Source organism: Phoca vitulina, unplaced genomic scaffold (genome assembly GCF_004348235.1).
Source record: "Phoca vitulina isolate PV1807 unplaced genomic scaffold, GSC_HSeal_1.0 scaffold100, whole genome shotgun sequence".
Lineage (NCBI taxonomy): Eukaryota > Metazoa > Chordata > Mammalia > Carnivora > Phocidae > Phoca > Phoca vitulina.
This window is the reverse complement of record NW_022589803.1, coordinates 1,358,964-1,383,413: the sequence shown is the minus strand read 5'-3', so window position 1 is coordinate 1,383,413 and position 24,450 is coordinate 1,358,964. Positions and strand designations below refer to the sequence as shown.

General features: G+C 56.4%; 1 protein-coding gene across 1 annotated transcript; it reads right to left on the bottom strand.

The window, feature by feature from the left end:
- Window positions 1-235: 235 nt before the first annotated feature.
- On the bottom strand, window positions 236-22,819 carry PPM1F (protein phosphatase, Mg2+/Mn2+ dependent 1F). The gene is made up of 8 exons (XM_032397630.1): window positions 22,778-22,819; window positions 15,856-16,102; window positions 10,960-11,111; window positions 6,388-6,590; window positions 5,577-5,765; window positions 3,574-3,717; window positions 1,785-1,878; window positions 236-632 (listed from the first exon to the last, which is right to left on the bottom strand). The coding sequence occupies exons 2-8, from the start codon at window positions 16,050-16,052 to the stop codon at window positions 280-282; spliced, it is 1,332 nt and encodes a 443-aa protein (XP_032253521.1). The 5' UTR covers window positions 16,053-16,102; window positions 22,778-22,819; the 3' UTR covers window positions 236-279.
- Between the last annotated feature and the right edge of the window lie 1,631 nt (window positions 22,820-24,450).

Sequence of the window (24,450 nt, the reverse complement as noted above, 5' to 3'; positions counted from 1 at the left end):
CCAGGTCATCTCTTTGGTGAGGTCTCCTCCCTAGGCCTCCTTTGGAGATCCGGGCCATCTCACTGCCTGCAGGAGCAGGGCATAAATAACCCCCCCTCCCCCCCAGTGCAGTTCCGCAGCCACCAGGATGGACTGATTCAAGCAGCACAGGGGACTCGGGGCCCTGGGAAAACACTGTGAGGGGGACACCCGCCCGCCCACCGCCGCCGCCGCCGCTGGTCTGGTCCTAAGGCATCCGAGGGGGAGGGGCCTGGGGTGGGGGCAGGGGGCCTGCACCTCCTAGCTTCTCTGTGGAGTATTGGTCTCTGGCTCTGAGAGGCCAGAGGGCACATCCCCTGCCCCCTGGGCCCCGCCCTTCAGTAGGTCTCGGGGGTCCCTGAGGAAGACCACCATGACCGTGATGTTGTCGTGGGAGCCCCGCTCCCGGGCTGCAGCCACCAGCTCCTCAGCCACCTGCAGCCCGCTGCCCTGCTGCCTGACCAGGTGGCCCTGGACAAGGCCAGCGACCTCCTGGTGGGGGACGACGTCGAAGAAGCCATCACAGGCCAGCAGCAGGTAGTCCTCGGAGCCCGTCAGCTCCCGAGAGGCCGAGTCCGCCTCCCCCGACACGTAGGGCTTCTGGAACACGTCCCCTGCGCGCGGGAGAGAAAGGCCTCACGTCAGAGGGCTGGGCTGCCTGTTGCTGAGGGCCACCCGCCGGGCCCGGGCCTCACCACGGCCACCCCGCTCTGGCACCCATGCTCACCGGTGAAATTTGGTAATTTCATGCAGTGCTAAGGGCTATGAAGAAAACAAGAGATGGCGCCGTGGCCGACTTATTCTGGTGTCCCAGAGGGCCGAGTTAGGGCCCAGCCAGGCCAGAGGTCAGCTCAACAAACAGCCTCTTCACTGCCAGTGGAGCGGGGCCCGGAGTCGGAAAGGGGGGATAGCTGAGGCGGAGGACCTCACTTTTCCTTCCTTATGCTCAGGTCTGCAGGTTCCCTTCCCCTCAGGACCCTCTCTGTGGGACCCCACATCCAATCCGCTAGCCAGTCCTGTTGACTTTACTTTCAAAGTGCAACTGGAACCCACCACCCCCTCCTCATACCTTGCCGCACACGGACGTGCCCGGGGTGTCCCCCTCTGTGGAAGGAGTCTCTGCTTGGAGAGCCCCCCCCCCCGCCACCTCCCCACTGCAGTGTGTCCAGAGACCCACGGCAGTGGCGGCAGCAGGGAGAAGGGCTCTAAGGCCGGCGTGTGCCGGGAGGCTAGGAGGGACAGATGCCACATTGGGGCTCAGCAGGAACAGAGTGGTGTCTAAGTACCTGGGGGGAGAGGTGTGGCTGCCGAGCCCCAGCCTGAGGCCCAGCAGCAGCAGGATGCTGACAAAATAGGATTGTGGAAGAATAGGAGTCTTCCTTTTTTTTTTTTTAGATGGAGAAAAGAATGAGCATGAATGGGGGGAGGATAATCGATAATCTTCATTTATGGAATATTTGAAAATGACCTTCCAGCACAGATAGTAGCTATCCAAGGGTCTCCTAGTAGGTTTTTTCTGGGGAACTGTTTTAATGAGGAGATAATCGCATACAACTTCAACTGGGATTATTCGTGCGAGATGGAAGTCTCTGAGGTGTTTGCACGTGGGCTATCTAAATTCGCCAGAGGTCCTTCACAGTCTGATTACACAGCCCCACAGACCACAGGTGCTTTATCAGCAGCACAGGACGCTGCTGTCCCCAACAGCTGGGTGACTGTCAGGCCGCAGACAAGAGGCCTTGGTCTCCCGCCCCTTGCCTCCTTACCGATGGCTCTGGACACGGCCAGGGTCCCGTTGACTCTCCAGCAGTCCATGTGAGACACGAAGCCGCCCAGCGCCTCGATGCGCTCCTTCTCGTCCTGTGGGGGACAGCCAGAGTGGGGGCTGGGGCAGGGTGCCTGGCGAGGCTGCGCGAGCGGAGATGCATTGATTTCCGACACCGAGCTGTGACCACAGCCCGGGAACGACACCCAGAGGAGGCATTAGGAGAACGGCGAGAAACCATGAAGAAGCTGCACATCCTCCTCCGAATGCAGGAAGGGCCACCTCAGCTACGGTGCAGACACAGCCAGACCAGCTGTGGCCACCGAACCCCCGCTGCCTCACCTTTCACTCTGGGATACTGTCCCCTCCTTGCAAGCCGCTGGGGCGAGAGCAAGCCTGTGCTGTGTGTGGCCACCTGGCAGGCCTGGATGAAACCTCAACCAGGCCCTGTCCTTTCTCAAAGTCCCCCTGCTCCCCCTCCTCCCAGAAGTGAAAGCAGCACTGCCATGTTGGGCCCCAGGGTACCAGCTTCCTCAGCTGGGAGCTTCCCATGCCCCACGGGACAGTGTCTGCTGGATAGGCCAGTCCCCTCTCTCTGGGACCACGGATGTGGGCCCTTCCACCTAGAGACGGTCTCTGTGCACATACAGACCCGCTGCAGGGCGGGAGGAAGGGGGGACACCGTACCAAAGGCTGGGCCACCCACGCGGTTCCCTGCAGAGGTGGCGGCAGTGGGACTTGGAAGGTTTGCAGGAGCCCTGACCTGTCTGCACGGCTCCCTCTGGGCCTGAGAAGCCACCGTGGTGTTGAGCAGTGCCAGAAAAAAGGCAAAAAGGATGGTGAATGTGGGCAGGGAAGGAGGAGGAAGGAATGCGCAGGTGGAGGGGAGAGAGAAACTCAGAAGGGTCTGGGAAGAGGCAGGTAGATATGCAGGCTGGCTGGCTGTGCTCTTTGCCATGGTGCCACATGGCAGGGCTCCGGGAAAGGCTGCCCGGAAAAGTCCTTGCTGGGCCACAAAGGTGGCGTGGGACAGCAAGCTTGCGGGGACGCGGGCGGGCAGGAACCTAGAGGCTCACATCTAGTCCTGGGGTAGGACGATCCACCAGGGAGCAGATGCCAAATGGCCTGGTGGTGCAGTGACGGTGGAGGGACCCAGGACAGCTGCCATTTCTCAGCTGTGTGCTCTGGGCTAGTTACTTGACCTCTCTGAGCCTCAGTCCTCTCCTTTGTACGATGGGGAGAGCTTATGTAGGAGGTGAGGCCAAGGAATGCTGTCCCTCCCGCTGTTGTGGTGATCACTGCCGACACTCCCTGCAGTGCTTTCCAAATCCAGAAACCACGAAACGACAGCTCCACTTAGTTACCTAAAAACCAAAGTGTCTACAAGGCAAAAGCCCATAAACATAGACAAAGCGGCGGGCTATTTGCAAATCGCCCTGCAGACAAGGAGCTGACCTACAAATTGATAAGGACAATAGCAGGAGACCAATGAGCCAAGGACAAGAAGGAAGGGCTCTCCAGAAAGGCAATGTAAATGATCTTCAGTGGTTGAGAAGATGCTCGGCCTCAGTCCGTAATGGCTAACACCCCAACCTTCAGGGGACCCCTCGCCCCCAACCCCAGCCACTCGAGTCACAGGGGCCCTCCCTCTGGAGGAACACCAGGAGCTCCCTAGGAAGGTGGTCCAGGGCTCCTCTTACTTCGTTGCCCACCTGACCATCCGCTATCCTGCACGCTGCAGTGTGATGGGGGCTGGGGATGTCCCAGGCACAGAGGGAGGGGGCCCTTACCTGTCGCTCAGGTCTGTGAGGTTCCATCAGCTTCACCACCTGTCCCTGCTGCACCAGGATGACCTGGGAGTCCCCGAGCCAGGCGATGTGCAGGGTCTTTCCCGCGATGAGCGCGCACACCCCCGTGGTGCCGCTCTGCAGCCGCTGCAGGGAAAGAGGGACGCCCGTCCAGGCTGACCGACTCCTGGAACAGGGCTCAGCCAGGTAAAAGGAACGGACTGCTGAAGCATACACAAGCGCGCACCAGGGGTCTCCTGAGGGTTCCGCTGCATGACAGGAGAGCACAGCCCGTGGGGTCCCGTCTGCACACAACTCTAGAAAGCACGAGCTCTATCATCTGTAACGTCGGAAAGCGGACGAGTGCGTGTCCGGGGAGCACGTGGGCAGGAGGGTGGGGTAACGAAGGATGGCGGATATGTCCGTTACTGTGGTGAGGGTTACACAGCTGTAGACAAATGTCAAAACCTATCCAACTGCACACTTTACATGTTATTGAACCAACTATACATTGTATGCTTGTAATACATGTAATCTGTTATGTGTCAATTATATGTTAATAAAGCTAGCTTAAAATAATAGTAACCTAATTTGAACACCTGCTTCAGAGAACTGTTACTCTGGGAGGCGGCCCGGGGGCTGAGGCATGTCAGTTTTTCACCGGGCTCCCATGTGACAGTTCTAGATGCTATACGGTTTTCCGTTAAGATGCAAGGTCTGGCTTTGCTGATTTCCGCTGGGGTCTGTGCTCAGAGTGTCTGATGACACTGTACCCCCTTCCAGGTCTCCCGATGAGCCATGTCAACTGGGGCAGGTCCGTTAAGCGCTCTGGGCCTCAGTTTCCCGATGTCTAAAATGGACACAATTTTAGTAGCTACCTGGCAGGGCTGCTGGGAGGGCCCCACGGAAGTTCTGCAGGTAAGGTTCAGTGGGTGGGAAGTTCACAGAGGAGGGGTTGGATGCGTTCTTTCAGAAACAAGTGCCCGATCCCTACATGGCTACTATTCCCAAGGAAAGAACATGCCCAGCAGGCACCAGCAGCCTGCCAAGACCCTGCCCGGGTGAGCAAGGGGAGAGGGGGCCGTGTATTAATCATGGGTTTTATTTTCAATATTTTCTTCTTTTTAAAAAAATATTTTTTTAAAGATTTTAAAAATTTTTAAGTAATCTCTACACACAACATGGGGCTCAAACTCACAACCCCGAGATCAAGAGTCCCATGCACTTCCGTTGGAGCCAGTCGGGCACCCCTATTTTCGGATGCTCTGACAAACTGGGGTACTTGCTAATGGTGGAGAGAATGCCCCTCCCAGGACGGCTGGTCCCTAAAGATAGCAAATGTCTCCCCCCGGGCGCACAAACTTCTTGCATGAGCGATCTGGTCTGAACCCGTGTCCTCAGCCACATCCTCTCTCTCTCCCGCCAGGCTCTTTCCCCTGGCCTGGATGGCTGGGGGCAGCCCCGGTAGCCCAGAGCCCAACCAGGTTATTCAAACTATCCAATCCTCCACTTGCCCTGACGTGCCTGCCCCGCCTCACCCTGCCTCGCCCAGGCCTCGGTGTGAGGCCACCTGAAGGCCCCGCCGCACGGTGCTTCCTCCCTCTGCCTCCGCACCGACCCTGGGGCCTCCTCTCAGGCACTGGAAGTAATCACACTCCCCTTTCAAGGTGGCTTCTGTGCCTGTCATCTTGCCATATCTGAGCAAAACAGAATCCTTGGCGCATTTTACAACAGGCTGCCTTCCCTGGGAAGCCTGCACCCCCACCAGAGTGGGGCAGGTCCATGCTGCTGCAGGGCCAGAGAAGCTTCACGCTCCTTTATTCAAATGAAAAACCAGCCTCCCTGTACCGTAAGAATGAAGTCACATGATGGCCAGCAGAGTTTAGTGGGGACCTTCTGACACCACCAAGTGCTCTGATTTCTCTCCCTCGGCCGGGGCCGGGCCTCTCTGATGTGACGGCTGTTGGCCCACACACTGCACGCAAGGCCCATTCACCGGTTCTCACCTCTCGCTTGGCTTTCCAGAGAAACATCTCATCGGTGCGCCGGAAGGCTTCTCTGAGGGCTCCGGCGGGGTCTGTGGGCAGCTCGGGCCGGCGGGCAACGTTGGTGTGCACGTGCACAGCGGCATACCGTGCGGCATCCACCCCTCCGTGACCATCAAACACGGCGAAGTAGGCTCGGTCCACGGGGTCCTGGAGGGGAGTGCAGCGGGAGTCACACCGACCTGGCCCTGACCCACGCTGTCACCTAGCCGGAGGCTCTCGTCTGGGGCTGGAGCCCAGGCGCGGACTGGGGTAGGTCTGGGAGAATCAGCACGGCCTTGGCCATCAGGTAGGTCATCCTGACTCAAGCACTTAGGAGCGGCAAGACTTGGAAAAGGAAAGGACAAGCCTCCAGAGCCTCGGTTCACCTTCTGTTACGAGTTGCTGGAGTATAAAGTGAGGGAAGATACCAGGTGGCTCCTGGTGCCTGAGACAAAGCAGGACTCAGCAACTGTGAGTCTGGGGCGAACGTGACTCCTGGGGCCTCCCCTTCTAACAGGCTCAGGCAGATCATTCCCTTTCCTCAGTCCCTCAGCTGGGAAAGCAAAGTGGCCCAGAAGTGCTGGGTCGATGGCTTGGTCCTCTGAGCCTCCCTGTGATGTGCTTGGCCTCGCCCCCTTCAGAGCACAACTACGGGCATCACTCCCGCCTCGGCTCTGGCTGGCAGCTCTGCTCGGAAGCCCGGGTGGCCCCCACCCACGCCCTTCACAAGGCCTCCGTGGCTGTTCTGACTGGGGCCCGGGAGGAGGAGCACTGCAGGTGGAGCACTCACGGACAGGCCGAAGAGCTGGTTGAAGGTGGGAAGGCACACGTGCCGGTCCTCCATCTTGCGGCGGGTGTTCCGGATGGCGTGCATGGAGACCAGCCACTGCCGCTGAGGAAGCCAGGTGGTCAAGGGCACCTGCTTCTGCCACTGGCTGCATACTTCCCAGAGCCGGTTAAAGAAACTCCGCGCCAGGCCCTTGGCATCCAGCACTGATGCGCATGACAGAGAACTGTTAGGGAAGCAGCAGGGCTCCACTCAAGCTGCCTGCCCCCCTTCCCCGGGGCCCCTGCAGCTCTCCAACAGCGCCCCCAAAAGCCTGCACAGGCCCCACCAACCCATCAGCCCCGGGGGCATTCTGAGCCCCCCAGCCCGGTAAACTATGCGTGACAGCCTGTGTCATGGGCACCGAGTGATGTCTGCTTGGGCAATATGCACAGGAAGGAGCCTCCCATCCCACAGTGAGCAACTCCACTCATGGGAGCCCACCCCCAAGGAAAGAGCCAGAAACTCAAAGATAATTTCAGGACAAAGTATAAAATCATTTATAATTGCACATTAATTAGAAGCAATCGGTATCCAGTGACAGAGTAAATTATGGTCTATTCTCTTGATGAAGAATTAAGCTGCTATTAAACATGATTTTCACAACTAAACACGCAACCGCCACACTGCCCAGCAAGTGCACCCCGGGCATTTATCCCAGAGAAATTAAGATGGCACGCGCACAAAACCCTGCGTGCCCCAGGGTTCACAGCAGCTTCACCTGTAATAGGCAAAAACTGGAAATGGCCCAGATGTTTTTCAACCTGCGAGCGGGTAAACTTCGGTATATCATGCCACGGAATACTACTCGCGGAAGGAAGGAAGGAAGGAAGGAAGGAAGGAAGGAAGGAAGGAAGGAAGGAAGGAGCAAGTGAGCTCCTGGTGCGTTACAGAAACCCAGATGAATCTCCCTAGAGTGATGCGGAGTGAAAAAAGCCTATCCCCGAAAGTTACATACTCTATGATCCCATTTCTAGGCATTCTTGAAATGACAGAATTATAGAAATAGAGAAGATTAACAGTTGTCAGGGTTAGGGACAGGAGCATGGGGCATTAGGGTGACCACAAAGGATAACATGAGGGATCCTTGTAGGATGAAACTGTTCTATATCTTGACTATGTCAAGATCCTGGTCGTGATAGTTTACTATAGTTTTTTAAGACATTACCGTTGGGGGAACTGGGTAAAGGATACATAGAATTCCTCTGTGTTATTTCTTGCAACAGCATGAGAGCCTACAGTTATCTCAAAGTTTGTTTTTTTTTTTTTTTTTTTTTTAAGATTTTATTTATTTATTTGAGAGAGAGAATGAGATAGAGAGAGCATGAGAGGAGGGAGGGTCAGAGGGCGAAGCAGGCTCCCCACTGAGCAGGGAGCCCGATGCGGGACTCGATCCCGGGACTCCAGGATCATGACCTGAGCTGAAGGCAGTGGCTTAACCAACTGAGCCACCCAGGCGCCCGAGTTATCTCAAAGTTTAACGGAAAAAAATTAAAGGGTGAAACAAAAACGGACTTCTAAAGAGTGCGTGAGCATGTAAAATGCTATGTCACAATATTAAGGAAAAAACATTAAGGAAAAAATGTCACTAAAAAAGGAGAACAGAAAATCCCACGCACAGTTTGATCATGAGGACCTGAAAAGGCCTTCAACTGCTTGGACCAGAAAATTAAAGGCAGGAAAAGCATACAATCAAAATGTCAGCAGCGGGTGTCTGCAGGTGGGGCTCCGCGGGCGATGTTTTTTCTTAAGAATACTTTTTTGGTGTTTTCTCAATTTTCCATCACAACTGTTAGCCCCAGGTGATGGTTTCAAAATATGTCCATTATTCTTTGATGCCTGATTGGGAGCCCAGTTCCCTCCCCTTGAGCATGGGCCTTAGGGACCTGCTCCTAATAAACAGAATCGACTGGAAGTGACCATTAGCTGCTTCCTAAGAGGCACTGCGGCTCCCACCTGGAACGCTCTCTCTCCCTCCCTGTCTGTCTCTGTGGGAAGAAGTGGGAGACCAGCTGGGCTGGCCTGAGGGGCTGTGGGTACAGGAAGGCTCAGCTCCGGGAAGACAGGTCCACACAAGCTTGGCCCAGTGCATCCCCCGCCAACAAGTCAGAGACCCCTCATTCAGCTGGACGGCACAGCGCTGCCTCCCTAGCCTCCTCTCCGCTGTAGACGGCTGTGCTCAGAAGACCATCTGGGCCGCTGGGCTCCTTCCCTCTCCCTCTGGGCTCTGCTTTTTTTTTTTTTTTTAAGATTTTATTTATTTATTTGTCAGAGAGAGAGAGAGAGAGCGAGCACAAGCAGGGGGCACAGCAGGCAGAGGGAGAAGCGGGCTCCCTGCCGAGCAAGGAGCCTGATTCAGGGCTCGATCCCAGGACCCCAGGATCACGACCTGAGCTGAAGGCAGATGCTTAGCCGACTGAGCCACCCAGGCGCCCTGGGCTCTGCTTTTATTAGGCCTGAGACGCCCAGGGAGGCACAGGGTGCCGCGTACTCTCTTGCCTTAGGTTGTGCTACCATTTCCGTCAACACGTTTGAACTTGAATTTCGGCTTGAGCAAAGGCAATTACCACTGACAATGATAAGCAATGGATAAGCAACGGGAGAATCGGCCGCTCACTGACTCCTGATGCCGCCGGCAGGAGACGCCTGCTTTCCAGGCTGAGGGCCTCACCCTGGCGCCCACAGGTCCAGCCTACTGGAGAGGGGCCAGCTGGTGTTTCCCCATGACCCAGCCACAGAGAGGTCTTAGTCATATCTCTGTCCTTGAGCAGTGGTGCTTTTATCACCTGCTGGGAAGCCAATTTTGCAAGAAGGGCTTCGAGATGATAGACTTTACTATGTTCTGCTCCAGTGACAGGGACAGCTGATCAAGGCTGCGAGCCCAGGCCTGCATGGCAGGCGGGGGCAGGCTGTGATTTCCTCCCCCCTTCCCTGGCCTGCAGGCGCCCCCTGGGGCAGGGCTCGGCGGGCGTCAGCCACCGCCCAGGGCCTTCCCGCCAGCAGGTGGCGCTGGTTTCCCGCCGGGACTCGGGCGGCGCGCTCCCTTTGTGGGGCTCTGCGGAGGACAATGGCTGCCTGTCACTGTGGGCCACTGTCTCCCGCACCTCCCAGGCAGGAATGCGAGGCCGTGCTGGAATGGAATGTGGGCAGGGAGCCACGGAAAAGGCCGGGGACACGGACGAGAACTCAGCATGTGCTGAAGCGAGGGGCCGCGTGGGTTTGTCTCCCAGCTCCCCCCCACCCCGTTCCTTGCTTTGCCCTCACCGCTCGCTCTCGTGCTAAGCTTAAAGGAACATAGATAACAAATATGGGACAAGATAGAAGTAATCATATGCAAAATATAAAGGGACCAAATCAACAAATTATACAGTAGTCCCCCCAGATCCAAGATTTCGCTTTCCGGGGTTTCGGGCACAAGGCGGTCAACTGCGGTCTGGAAACGGGGTCATCCCGTTTGTATTGTCAGAAGGTCAACAGCAGCCCAACGCTACACCGTAACGCCTGCGTCACTCACCTCACTTCATCTTATCACATCACGCAGGCATTTTACCATCTCACATCATCACCAGAAAAAGGGTGAGTACAGTACACTAAGATATTGATAGAGAGGACCACCTTCATATAACTTTTATTACGGTATATCGTTATTTTAGTATCAGTTCTATTTTAGTATCAGTTATTGTTAATCTCTTACTGTGCTTAGTTTATAAATTAAAGTTTATCATAAGTACGCATGTATACGAAAAAATGCAGTATATATAGGGTTTGGTATCATCTGCGGTTTCAGGCATCCCCTGGGGGTCTTAAAACGTATCCCCCTCGGATGAGGGGAGCCTACTGTATTAGGAAAGTGAAAGGAAGATATGCAAAGTAAGAGCCCTGACTTTTTATGAAGGGGTTCACTGCCCATTCCTGGGTTGCCCTGGCTGTGCCGGGTGGCTTGGGGTGCGCCCTGCTAACCAGTATCCCAGGAGGAGGCCGACCCACAGGCCCCTTCGGCCCCTCCCCAAGCTAGCCCTCAGACGCCGTGGAGCCCCCATCTGACGGGGTCCCGAGTTGGATCAGCCCGGGCAACAGGCCCAAGTGCTGGCATTTTCTACCAGCTGGACCCTGAAGCCGCCCCCAGGAGCTGTGCACACGTCACCCTCCTGACTCCCACGCCACCCTGAAGCAGTGTCAGCTGAGGCAGAAGAGCAAGTGGGCGACCAAGGTGCCGCCTCAGCTTCCTCCCATGTAGAACGGGAAAAGCATTATTCATCTCCTGGGCAGTTCGGAAGCTCAGGGAGACGGCGGCTGCGCTCCCCCTGCCGACCTGTTGCTGGAGTGGGCGCTCTTTCTGCATCCTGACCCCGCCGCACCGTCAGGAGCACGCGTGGCCGCTGCCCTTCCGTGGCCCTCAGCCACGTGCTGCCCACGACCGCCCTTCCACCAGCAAACCAGGAAAGGCACCACCCCCTCACCCCCACCCCGTCCCTCATCTGGCGGGTGAGTCTGTCGCCTGCTAAGCCCCCGGGCCAGAGAGGGAAGAGAACTCACGGGTCACAGGGGCCTTCTCTTCCTTGTCGTCATCTTCCTCCTCTTCCTCCTCCTCCTGCCCCGGCAACTTCCTGAACTCAGAAAGGTCCGTCTGTAGCAGCCGGGAAACTGCCTCGTGGGCCAGAGAGGAAGCAAGTGGTGGCGGGGCGCTCCTGGGGACAGGAACAAGGAGTGAAGCAGGGCTGGCACCTCGGCAGAAGCTAATACCCCAGTGCCTCCCCGAACGCTCCAGATGGAGACCCCCTTTCTGCTCAGGGAGGCCCTCCCGGAGGAGGCGATGACTGCTCGTGCCACAACGTGCGGCGGCAAGCAGATCGGCCTCTGGGCCTCGGGGAGCTGGATGGGACAGGTCCTGAGCTACACCAATCGTGGGTGGGGGGCTGGTGGCGGGGAGAAGATGTGTCTGCTGGCCCCCGTGGCCGGGCCGCACACACTGCCCAACGTCCAGCCTGATGACAGCTCCTGGCCACCAATACCAGCTGGGGCCCTCTAGAGTGTCAGGAGTCTTATGGGTTGAATTGTGTCCCTCAAAATTCGTATGTTGAAGTTCTAGCTGCCAGTGTCTCAGAATGTGACCTGATTTAGAAACAGATGCAATTAGTTGTAGTGAGGTCGTATAGGAGGAGGGTGGGTCCCTAATCCAACACTGGTGTCCTTATAAAAAGGGGACATTCAGGGGGCACCTGGGTAACTCAGTTGGCTAAGCGCCTGCCTTCGGCTCTGGTCATGATCACGGGGTCCTGGGATCGAGCCCTGCATCGGGCTCCCTGCTCAGCGGGGAGTCTGCTTTTCCCTCTGCCCCTCCCCCTACTCGGGCACGCTCTCTCTCTGACAAATAAATAAATCTTTTTTTTTTTTTAAAGGGGGACATTCAGACACAGATGCACACAGGGGGAACTGTATGTGAAAATGAAGGCAGAAGCTGGGGTGATGAGCCAGAAATCACCAGAAGTAACCAGCCCTACATCAGATCCACCCTGATCCTGGACTTCCAGCCTCCAAAACTCTGAGACAACACATTTTTGTGTTTAAGCTGTTTGGCCTGCGGTCCTTCCCACACTACGTCCATGGAAAGCCCTCCCTGGCTCCCCTGCGCATAAGGGGTCCATTCCTCTGCTGCCCCTGTACCTCTCGATGGATCCGGACCCCGGAATCTGCCTCCCCACCAGTGGGAACCCTTCATAGGCCAGACAATGTGTCTGTCCTCAAGGGCTGGGGGCCCACGCCCAGGATAGCCAGTGATTCTCCACTGGGCAGACACACCTGGCTTTTCCCTGAGGGCAAGGACCTCCCAACAGCCAGGCAAATGGGTCACTTCCCTTTGGGGGCTGGGCATCCACGGTGTGTCTATAGATGGTCTCAGGAATTTACAGGGATGAATCTTTGATTTTTTAAAATGAGAGGGTGACTCAGGGGAGAGGCCTCTGGAACCGCCTTTGAAAAACAACCAGCCAAGACATGAGAAATGAGTTCCCCTGCCATTTGGGGATTTCCTGCTAACCACTGGGTTTTCCTTTTTCACAGCAGGGAGGAGGGGCACTGTTCTCTTTGCTCCTGGGGAGGTGGTGCCGTGGATTCCTGCAGGCCTGCAAAGGTCACCGGGGCCAGGAAGCAGCTTCCGGCCTGGGGAACACAGACAATGCCTGGCCTCAGGCCATAGGCCTCGCTTCCTGGATGTGCCCTCCCTCCCCATCCAGGGGCTCCCCCCCACCCCAGCCCCCATACACCCTCCAGGCACTCAGGCCCTGCAGCAGTCAGGGCTCTTAAAGACTCTAGAAGATGCTGCAGTGAACAGAAGGTGGGTGCAAGGCCCAGGTACCCAAGAAACACTCTAGTTCCACCTGCTCTGGGGTTTTCAAGTTTGCAGCATAGCAGCCGAGATGAAAATGCAGAAGAATAATTATAGCATAAGGTGTGCTTTGCTCGGGGACCTGAGATGGGACACAAAACCGCTCACAACAAGGGGGAAGACAGGATGTAAATCACTGCACCCTTGAACTTGGTGATCTGACTTCCCAACGGTCTCATGGAGGACACCATTTACAATCTGAGAAAACACCGTGCGCCACTATGCTTGGGGCCCCGTGCGCCCAGGGGCCTACACGCGAGCCGCAGGGATGGGAAGCAGAGGGACAGGGACAGGAGCGGCCAGGGAGCTGCTAGGAACGTCTGTGAGGGTGCTCCTGACAGTCAGACCCAGAGTAGACAACATGTGATCACACGTATGAACACTGTGTCTGCACAGGGAAGAAATACAAGAAAAGAACAAAAGGAACTGAAAACAAATCCATCAAGATGAGTAGAAAATACACGACTTTAAAATATTATGTTTTAAAGATGTTTTAAGATGGATTTGTTAGGAGGCTGATGGGGGCCATGACCCTTGGCCTCTCCCTCATGGCTAATAGTCTCAGGCCTGCTCCGCCATCCTGCTAATTAACGGGGTGCCTATTCAACGCCTGAGCCCAGGGCCTACCACCAGGGCCTCATGGGCACCCCCCCCCCGTCACCTCAAGCAAGTCCTGCTTTTCTCCTACACGTAGCCTAGACAACTGCCCTCCAACATAACTAAAACCCTCTCACGCCCAAGGCCCTGCACCCAGCAGACCCCTCTAGTCAGGCCCCTGACTTCTAAAGCTCAGGCCCCTCCCTGGGCAGGAGGGCCGGTCACCTGCTCCTGCTTGGCCACCCTCCTCCTCCTCACCTGCTTCCATCTCCACTTCCATGGAGCAAAACCAGCCCCACCTTCTGGGATCCTGCCCCTCTGGGCATGTCCCTCCTCTGCCCTCTCCTCCCCCCACCAGTGGACTGACTGCTCACCCTGGTGGCCCTCCCAGGCTTGGCCCTATAGCTTGCCCTCTTCTTTTTTTTTTTTTAATTGTTATTGCTATGATGTAGTTAAGTTCTTTTTTTTTTTTTTTAAGATTTTATTTATTTATTTGACAGAGAGAGCGAAAAGAGCACAAGCAGGGGGAGCAGCAGAGGGAGAGGAAGAAGCAGGCCCCCTTCCGAGCAGGGAGCCTGAGGCAGGACTCGATCCCAGGACCCTGGGATCATGACCTGAGCCGAAGGCAGATGCCTAACCATCTGAGCCACCCAGGCGCCCAGCTTGCCCTCTTCTGACTCTGAGCCACCAGCCTGGGGCTCTCCTGCCTCCGTCCCCAGGTCACTTCCTCTCTCTTCCCGGGGACAGGTCATCTCCAACACAGCAGGCTTTATGCTGGGTGCTCTCACTCTCCCCGGGCTCTGGGCTTGCGCGCAGGGGCAGACAGGCACCAATCCTCCCGGGCCTGCAATTCCTCCCACCGCCCCTAAAGCCCCCACAGGAGGCCCAGTGGCTGCCGGTGGGACAGACCCTGCGGCCCCGGGCCCTGAGGTAGGCAGAGCCCTGGGAGCCCTCCCCTCCCCTCCCCCACATCCAGCAACTCTGACCTATTCTGTTCCACCGACTCGCCTTATGCCACCTGCCTCTAAAATATTTCCTCAACGCAGAGGGGCGCCTGGGTGGCTCAGTCGTTAAGTGTCTGCCTTCGGCTCAGGTTGTGATCCCGGGGTCCTGGGATCGAGTCCCACATCGGGCTCCCTGCTCCGTGGGAAGCCTGCTTCTCCCTCTCTCACTTCCCCTGCTTGTGTTCCCTCTCTCACTGTGTCTCTCTCTGTGAAATAAATAAATAAAATCTTAAAAAAAAAAAATAAAATAAAATAAAATAAAATAAAATATTTCCTTAACACAGAACAAAACAGGCCAGTAACACCCTCTGCACATGCCACACCCTAAAGGGACATGGTCACTGGGCATGTCCTCCTGAGCTCTGTGGGGCCGTGGGGCTGTCAGGATGGACCAGGCCAGCTCACACCGACCTTCACGCTCAGTGACCTGGGCTCCCACACTGTATGGGGTGAGTAAGAGTCATTAACTCTGTTGGATCCTAGCAAGCAGGCCCTTGGGGGGGGTGTGCAGGGATCGAGCTGGCCTGTCACAAAGGAAGCACGCTTGGGGACACTAAAATGCCAGGATACTGAGGCTGGGGGCGTGGTCCGACTTTAGGGGTGACACGGTGACTAGGGACTGTGGGCCTGGCCCCTGGGGAGGGATGAGGTTCACGCAGACACTGCATGGGCCGCTAGCCTTTACTGTCTATTGCTTTCTCCCTTCAAGTCTCACCTCTGTGCCTCAGCTGCCTGCCCTGGGAACAGGGGACAGCACCATCACCTCTTGGGTCATTTGACTAGGGGCACATGGCCTGGCCCTGCCCCCACCCTGAGGCCTCTGCCTCCCAATTTGTGAAATGAGACAGAAACAGGATTGACTGCGCCTGTCATGGGTTGGACTGTGTCCCCCCAAAAGATATGCTGAAAAGTCCTAACCTGCTCAGAATGTGACCTTATGTGGAATTAGGGTCTTTGCAGGTGTAAGATGAGGTCATACTGGCCCTCAATCTCATAGGACTGGTGTCCTTACAAGAGAAGAGACCTAGACAGGGAGGGAATGCCACGTGAAGACACAGACGCGCAGGGCGGACGCCATGTGACAAGAAGGCCAGGCTGCAGGGATGCCTCTACAAGCCAAGGAACCCCAAGGACTGCTGGCAACACCGGCAGCTGAGAGAAAGGCCTGGAACCAATTCTCCACAGCCTTTGAGGGAGCTCGACCCTGCCAACACCCTGATCTCTGACTTTTGGCCTCCAGAACTATGAGACAATCCGGGCTACTTTGTGACGGCAGCCCTGGGGAAGTGATGTGGTCCTGTCACGGGGATGTCATTAGGGAGCATAACTGGCACAGGACAGGGCGTGTGGGGTGAGCGGGAGCTGCAGTCAAGTTCAGCTGGTGGCACGTGCCAAGCCCCTTGCTCCCGGCCCGTGCTGTCCCCTCCTGGCAGGTCCGCCTCCTACCTGCTGCTCAGGAAGCCCATCACCAGCTCGGCCAGCTCGCCCTCCACCTCCTCCTGGCTCAGCACTGTCCCCGGGAGCTTCCATGGCACAGGGCTCTCTAGGCTCAGCGGCGCTGGGAAGTCGCAGAGGAAGGCGTCCAGGAAGCCTGGGATCTCCTCCGCCAGCTGGCTGCTCTGCTGGGGGGCTCCAGAGGCCATGCCCAGAGCATCCCGGGAGGTCTCTGCTGGGATTCCGGGTGGTCTTCGCTCTGAGGAGAGATGCGAGGGTCAGAAAACACATGGGGATCGGTGCCCTCACCCCACAGTGCTGAGTGTGCGGTGCCTTGCTTTCTCTCCTTCACCTCGAAGCATCATGCAGCAGGTGCCACGCCAAGCCCAGGGCCTCAAGGCAGAACGGCAGGGCCACTGGCCTCACATAGAGTTCAGGGGACCCAAGTAAGGGGGAGCAACAACCCTGGTCAGTGTCCTGACACAGCTCCAAGAGGGGGCACTCGGAAGCCCAAGAGAAGTGGCTGCAGGAGACAGAGCTGGGATCAGAGGCCACATGGATGCCCTGAAGGAGAAGTGACAGAGAAGGCAGGCATGTTCCCGGTAGGGGATGGCTGGTGTAGACAAAGGCGGTTAGGAGGGGGGACACCAGGGCCAGGCCATTGAGGCAGGAAAACACAGCAGGTAAAGGGGTTCAACCTGACCCCGGGACCTCAACAGCCAGAAGGTAAGGAAGTGATGCCATCACGTCTGTGAGCCTAGTGAGGAGAAGGGATGCCTGTCAAGGAAAGAAAAAGAAGGGCCTGGATGGTGCTGGTGCTGGTCCTGGGATGTTTTGGATGTGGACAAGAGGGGGAGTAGGAAGGGACCCCAGAGGCTGCAGGGCACCCCAGGGCGTGGGGGGGGGGAAGCCAAGAAAGTTGGGGACACCTGTGATGTGTCCTCTCCAACAGGAAGAGTCCTGGGCCTCCTGAGTCCCGGCTGAAGGAGAGCCACCAGGGACAGCCCAGGCCAATGACCCCACTGCCCTGGGCACTGGCTCCCACCTCTCAGGCTCTTCCTCCCCCGGCCTCAGGAAGGCTAAGGGCTTACTAGCTGCCAGGCCCTGTGCACTGCCCGTAACAACCCTGGGAGCCAGGATGAGCCCCCATTTCACAGATGGGAACACTGAGGCTGGGAGAGGGGCAGCGGTTTGAGAGTGGAGGAAGGATTCTGGAGCCCATACTCATCACCATCCCACCCAGCTCTTCTCCCACGACAGCCTCACTCACACCTGGCTCCCGCCCCATCCTCCTCCCCGAGGTGGGCCTCCAGCTCCTCTCCCCCAGCTCAGGACCTCCACACACCACCTGCCCACCCTCTTCCCTCACCCTGCCTCCCCGGGTTCATGGGCCAGCGGAGGCCTGTCCGTCAGACTCCTGCGCAACCCGCCTGGACTCCCACCTCTCCTGTTCAGCCCTCCAGACCCAAATGGTCCCAGAGCATCTCTCTTCTAGCATACACCCTCCCCCATTCGCTCTCTAGGCCCCACTTCCTACCCCACACCCAGGTGTGCCACCCCCTGGCCACCAACGCCGAGCACAGGCCCTTGTCTCGCCCATTCCCCTCCAGCTGGAGCCTGTTCTCTCTGAGCCTTCCCAGGGCTGGGGCACCCCCAGGGCCTCCATAACACCCAACTGGGAAGCTTGCTTTGGGAGCAGTAACAGCTTGACTCGAGGGTCCAATCCCAAGTTGCAGGCAGAGAATGTGGGGAGCAATTTCACGGCCCATCCCCTCCCTGAGGCCTTCCCGGTTGTGATGAGCACAGGCAGGGAGAAGGCATGGGAGAGACTCTTCTGGAATTCCTCATGCCTGCAGATGTTACTGGACGACAGTGGACAGGGGTTGGCAACTGGAGGCTGAAGGGACCTGCCTCCGAGAGGAGGGGTGAGAGCCGGCCTAGCACCCACACTGTGGGCACGGCTGCCCTTGTCCAGAGCCACTAACTCAGCACAAGTCTGTGGCAGAATAAAGAAAAAAAAAAAAAACACAAGAAGAGCATGGGGTGAAGGGGAAAGGGAAAGTTAAATGTCTAATCTGGGAAGGACTTGCAAGTGACAAGGAGGGTAAATGAAAAACAACAACAAACCCACAAAATCTCTCTTTCAGGGCCCTGTCAAAAGTTGACTTTTTAAAGCAGACACAGAAATAATACAGAAATTAGGGCACTTATGAGGGAAGGTTATGGGGACAGATTTAAAATCACTGCTATCCTCCATGCTCACTTATCAGTAGAAGTAAATACAACGCAGCCCCAGGTTACAAAAGGTGAACAGGTAAAAAGATAAAGAGGGTAAAATAAAGCAGCAGAAATTAGGACAAGAGCAGGCTGGACAACCGAATCATAACCACAAGGGTAAGACTTTGTGAAATGGGGAGATCCGAAAAGGCTGGGAGCCTCACCGGGGGTGGTAAGGATCACCTGGGGAGAGGCAGGCTGCCCAAGAAGCAAGCCAGAGAAAAACAAGAAGATGGTGTGAATTTCCCAGCAGGCTCCAACACCCTTCGGCAGAGAAAGAGGCCAAGCCACCTCCTCTGCTAGGGAACAGCTCTGGCCTGTTGCTTAGGGGAGAGAAATAAGAATAATGCAGAGCTGCCCTCAAGCAACACCCGGCGGCGCCCTGGGGTCGGGAAATGCCGCCTGGCTCCCTGCGAGTCCTGAGCCCAGTCCGAGCCCAGAAACAATGCTCTACAGGTACTGAAATCTTCGGCGGTGCACGCGCTCCCATGTTCAGTCTATGATCGGGACCTAAAGGAGAGGAGGGCTGGCTCACCGACCTCCCCAGAGTGCACAGGAGGGCCCTGCTTGAGAAACCCTGGCCCCCAGCATAAAGCACAGAATGCGAGACCCTTCGCCTGCGTCCTCACTTGCTGGTGGCATCTGCTCGGCATTTTGGAATGCGGGTACCTCCTCGGGATGCTGTTTTCTTTTTTTTTGTGGGGGGGGGAATGCTGTTTTCTGTGCCTGGAGCTCCCCCCACCCCCCCAAGTCTGCCCCTTTCCCTGGGGGTCAGGGACCCTCCTCTCCGCATTGCTGCCTCGGTACTCTGCCCTGTGTCCACTGACCCGTGCCCAGAATTGGGCACAGGCCCCGAGGGCAGCCTGTGACATGCCTGCTGAGTAGGGTCGGGGGAGGGGGGCACAGGGGTGGGGAGGGAGAGGGCAGGCGGCGCGGGCGTGACAGTGCTTGTGTGCATGCTTGGCCTGCATCTGCCCGGGTGCGGGCTGCCTTATCCTCAGGGCCTGCGCCAGCCGCCCTCTACTAGCAGGCGGGTGGCCCAGAGCCATCCTGCCGGCTGAGGACCAAACAGGCTGGTTTCTACATCAGCAGGCTGAGGCGAGGGGCAAGGAGAGGAACCAGGACATGGCTTTCCTTCTCTGGGGCCCAGCTGGGGAAAAAGACAAGAGTAAGTTCCTTCCAGGGCGCCTAGGTGGCTCATTTGTTTAAGAGACTGCCTTTGGCTCAGGTCTTGGTCCTGGAGTCCCAGGATTGAGTCCCGCATCCGGCTCCCAGCTCAGCAGGGAGTCTGCTTCTCTCTCTGATCCTCCCCCTCTCATGTGCTTTCTCTCTCTCTCAAATAAATAAATAAAATCTTAAAAAAAAAAAAAGAGTAAGTTCCTTCCTTGCCCTTCTTTTTTCCAACAAACTCTGAATCTGTGATATAGGCCATACAGAGAGGAGCAAAACAATCTCGCTCCCAGGAGCCCAGGGCCTACAGATAAAGGCAGGAAGTGGGCAGGAGGGAGGGATTCCCAAGGCAAAAGGGGCCCCCCCCACAAGACAGCCCCGGTGCCAGGAGGGGCAGGGGACTGTGCCGTGATCCTGAGCTCTTGCCGGCCCACCAGGGGCGGACAGGATCTCAGGGCTAGAAAGCAGGATAAGGTGGTGGGAGATGAGGCAGAGCTGGGTGCAGGGTGTCCAGCTGGATGCAGTGCTGAGGGGTGCTGGCGAGGGGGACTCGTTGAGTCTGGGTGAGTCATCAAGGACCGGGGGTGGGCAGGGGAGGAACACTGGGCTGCCAGCCCCCTTGTCACCTGCCTCCACCAGACAGGCCAAACGTGGCCCAGGGCCTGGGGCCTCCTGGCTCCCGGAATGCTGCCTCTCTGCACTGCTCCTCAGCTGCCAGGCAATACCCGCCAGGGGCCCTCGGCTGCCAGCGCCCACGGCACTCTTCCTGCTGCTTCTCTTTCCACCTCCCGGCAACCTGTTGTCATTATCCCCACGTGGGGGTCACGACAGGTGGGGGCGGCGGGGGGGGGGGATAACAGCAAAAGAACCAAGCAACTTGTTCAAAGTCCCTTGGTGGGGTTCACGCCCGCTGGGGAGTCACCCGCCCACCCCTCACTGGTCACCAGCCTGGGGATTCAGTCTCTTGTGGCCTCTTCTTTCATCTCTACGCCCATCACCCTGTTCCTGCTCCTCACCTCCGTGCTCCTGTGCCTTGCCTCGTGGCATTCCATTTTGGGCCCCCCCACCCCGATCCAAGCTCTGCTGAGCTGTCACACCTCTGGGGTCCAGCACACTGTCTTCCATGTGCTAGATCCCAAAGAAAAAATATTTATTTTCTTCTAGTTTATCAGTTTTGACTCATAAGCTCAACTAACGCACATTTGTACAACTGCCTTTTTCTTGATTTTTAAAAAAAGATTCATTTATTTATTTCAGAGAGAGAGAGAGAGAGCGCGTGCATGAGCGGGTGGAGGGGGAGAGGGAGAGAGTGAGAGAGAATCCTCAAGCAGTCTCCCCACTGAGTGCAGAGCCCAACCCAGGGCTAGATCCCAGGACTGAGATCATGACCCGAGCCGAAATCCAGAGCTGGCTGCTTAACCGACTGAGCCACCTGGGCACCCCAACTGCCTTGTTCTAGATGGTAGGGACAAAATACTTGTTGAGAGTCCTGCTCGACTTCAGAACCCAGGAGTACAGCAAAAAACAGTAATCCTTAAGAAAGGAAACTGCATCATCATTACAACAGTGTTGCCTTCCTTCTTAAAAACTTCTCTGTAAATGGAGAATCTTATTTGTTCATAAGTAACCACTGGGAAGAATACGGCGTCAATTTTCCAGAGCTTTTCCTACACACGTATCTTTTTTCTTTAAGGAAAAAAAGGTAGGGCAAAATACACGGGACACGTAATTTATCGTTCTGCCCATTTTTCCATCTCCAGGTCTGTGGCATTAAGTACATTCACATTGCTGTGGTTGGGTGCAAGTCTACAGGCTTGACTTTCTCACTAGATGCTCCCTGAGTCAGGAAGCCCACCCCTGTCCTCTCAGGCATTAGCCTGGCCCTCTGTGCATATGGTGTCTGGCCAGTGTGATGGTGGAGGGAAGACGGGGGCTGCCTTCTGCCCCTGCCAGTGGGTGGTGTGGCTGAGATAAGCAGCCTGAGGCCTGGCACCTTCCAAGAGGAAGTTAAGATAGCCTGTGGAGAACAGTGAACGGAGGAGAAAGGTTTTAAACACAGGGATGGCCGCAGGCAATATCCCAAAGGAATTCTACAAATGAACTTGTATGGAGCTCTACAGCTTTCAAAGTGGTATTCAAAGTGGTATTTGTTTTGTTACCTCTTGCACAACAATTCCAAGAAGTACAGGCTGTCAGGCCACATTGCGGATGAAGAAATAGGCTCGGGGAGGGTAAGCTACCCGCCTAGGGTCACAAAGGTAGGAAATGGCAAAGCCGGACTCACATGAGGTCTTCTGATGCCTTTTGTCATTTCCAGTTTGGTTACAGGAGGAAAAGACTGAGATGCGACAATAGGCCAGATATGGGCATAAAGGCCAGGAGTGAGAAGCGCCTTGTGGCGCAGTCGGTTGACCGACCGACTCTTGGTTTCGGCTGGGGTCGTGATCTCGGGGGTTGTGAGATCCAAGCCGGGTTCTATGCTCAGCAGGGAGTCTGCTGGGGTTTCTCTCTCTCTCTCTGAAATAAATAAATCTTTAAAAAAAAAAAAAAGGCCAGAAGTGTGCTAGAGATGACCTCAGAGTGCTGGCCTTACATTCTATCTCCCATGGTGGGAGTACAGCTCGGCCCACAGGACTTGCCCCAGGAAATACCATGAGGACATGTGTCACTCAGGCCATGTGTCCCGCTGGGTGGAAGGCTGTGGGGGAGGAGTCCATCACCATCAACTAGTCCTGGCTATGTGTTAGGCCCTGCATTAAAATCTCTACAATCAGGTGCCATTTCTCCCTCCCTACTGCAGAGAGGTTAAGAGGCTTGCCTGAGGTCACACAGCTCCCAGTGGTGGAGTCCATCACCTCCCTGCCTGAGATTTCTATCTCACACACCTAGGGCTTAAAGTGCGGCAGCCCAAGCATTCGCTTTCACTAAAACACTCGCTTTAAATCACTTGGAGGAGGGCCACGGATGGGGGCAGGCCATGGGGTAAGGGCACGTGGGCAGAGATGTGGACCGGCAAAGGTGCAGGGGCTGGTGGGGTAGGGGTCAGGACAGTGGGCCCGGGCCAGATGCTCCTAAGAACAGGGGCTCGGCCATGGGCAAATGGGGGCACGTCACCCCTCAGCATCCATTCTGCTTCACCGCCCTCGGTTCCCACCTGGCCTTCGGCTTGGCCACACCCCCGCCGGCCCCTGGCCCCCCAGGTCTGCACCCTTGCCTCCCTGGCCCTTCAATTCTCTGCCTCGGGTTCCTCAGGTCTTCAATTGCTCCCCTCCGCTCTTCGGCCCCCCACTCGGCCCCTGAACCCCTTGGGTCTTCCCATCTCGGCCTCCCTGCCTCCCCAGCCCCCCTTTTCCACACCCTCCGGTTCCTCAGCGCCCCGTTTCCTCCCTATACGCCTCAGGTCTCCACCTGAGCCTCACTCCAGCGCGGTCAGCCCCCCGGTCCCATGCCCCGGGCTTCCTCACCCCCGAGAGCCCCAGGGCCTCACCTGCTACTCCGCCACTCCGTGCCCCTCGAGCCGCTCCCGCCGGCCCCGCCCACTTCCCGTCCCCCGCCGCCGCGGGCTCCGCGCAGGCGCAGTCGGGCCGCGGGCGGGCGGGGTCGGGCCTCTGCTGCCCCCTGGCGGCCTCGCGGCCCTTTCATTACAGGTGGAGAAGAGCTGCGCTCCACCCAAAGGGTCGCGCGGCGTCGCGGCCCACATCCTGGGTTCTGGAGCAAAACCCGTGATCACTGGCGAATTGCTTCGCTTCTCGAGCCTTGGGTGGTTGGTAGATGGGGACAGCAATCCCTACCTCACAGCGCCCAGACATTAAGCAACATGTGCTGTAGGGAGCTGGTGAGCAGCGGAGCAGGGATGCAGACCCAGACTGCCCCAGAGCCCGCGGGCCGTCAGGCAAGGAGGCACAGTACCTGGGGCCCAGCATGCTTTTAGCGGTTGTGTTGGTTTCTTATTGCTGCTATGACAATTACCACAAACTTACACAAATTTATTATTTACAATTCTGGAGGTCAGAAGCCCGGAAGGTCTCAAATGGGCTCTAAGTTTGAAGTGTCGGTAGGGTGCCTAGCAGGGAATCCGTTCCCTTGCTTTACCGGCTCCTAAAGACTGCCCATTCCTTGGCTTGTGCCCGCTTAAGACTATCTTCAAAGCCAGGAACATCCAGACGAGTCCTCGCGCTGCCTCCTCGGATTCCCTGTTACTTTTTTTTCTAATTTTTTTTTTTTTAAGATTTTATTTATTTGACAGAGAGAGACACAGTGAGAGAGGGAACACAAGCAGGGGGAGTGGGAGAGGGAGAAGCAGGCTTCCCGCGGAGCAGAGAGCCTGACGCCGGGCTCCATCTCAGGACCCTGGAATCATGACCTGAGCGGAAGGCAGACGCTTAACGACTGAGCCACTCAGGCGCCCCTCCCTGTTCCATTTTTTAAAAACTCTTGTGATGCCATTGGGCTGCCCGGATGAGACATGATAATCTCAGTATTGCAAAGTTAGATGATGGGGTGCCACAGTGGCTCAGTGGGTTGAGCAGCAGACTCTTGGTTTCAGCTCAGGTCATGATCTAGGGGTCCTGGGATCGAGCCCCGCAGGGAGTCTGTTGAAGATTCTCTCTCTCTCCCCCTCTCCCTCTGCCCCTCCCCCACACACCCATGGGCTCTCTCTCAAATGGATAAATCTTAAAAAAAAAGTGAGATGTGAAATCTACATTCTGTCTGCAACCCTGATTCTCCTTTGCCATGTAATCTTTTTTTTTTTTTTTTAAGATTTTATTTATTTATTTGACAGAGAGAGACACAGCGAGAGAGGGAACACAAGCAGGGGGGAGAGGGAGAGGGAGAAGCAGGCTTCCTGCCGAGCAGGGAGCCCGATGCGGGGCTCGATCCCAGGACCCTGGGATCATGACCCGAGCTGAAGGCAGACGCTTAACGACTGAGCCACCCAGGCGCCCCTCTCCTTTGCCATGTAATCTAACACAGGTTCCAGGTATGAAGACATGGACATCTTTGGAGGCGGCATTTTTCTGCCACTATAGAGGCCCATGAAAACATTTTCTTTTCAAGCTAGAAGAAATAAATGAACTTTTAGATAAAAAAAATTTTTAATATATATTAATATATTCATCTTTATATTAATGCAGTTGTACAGTATAATTTAAAAAAAAT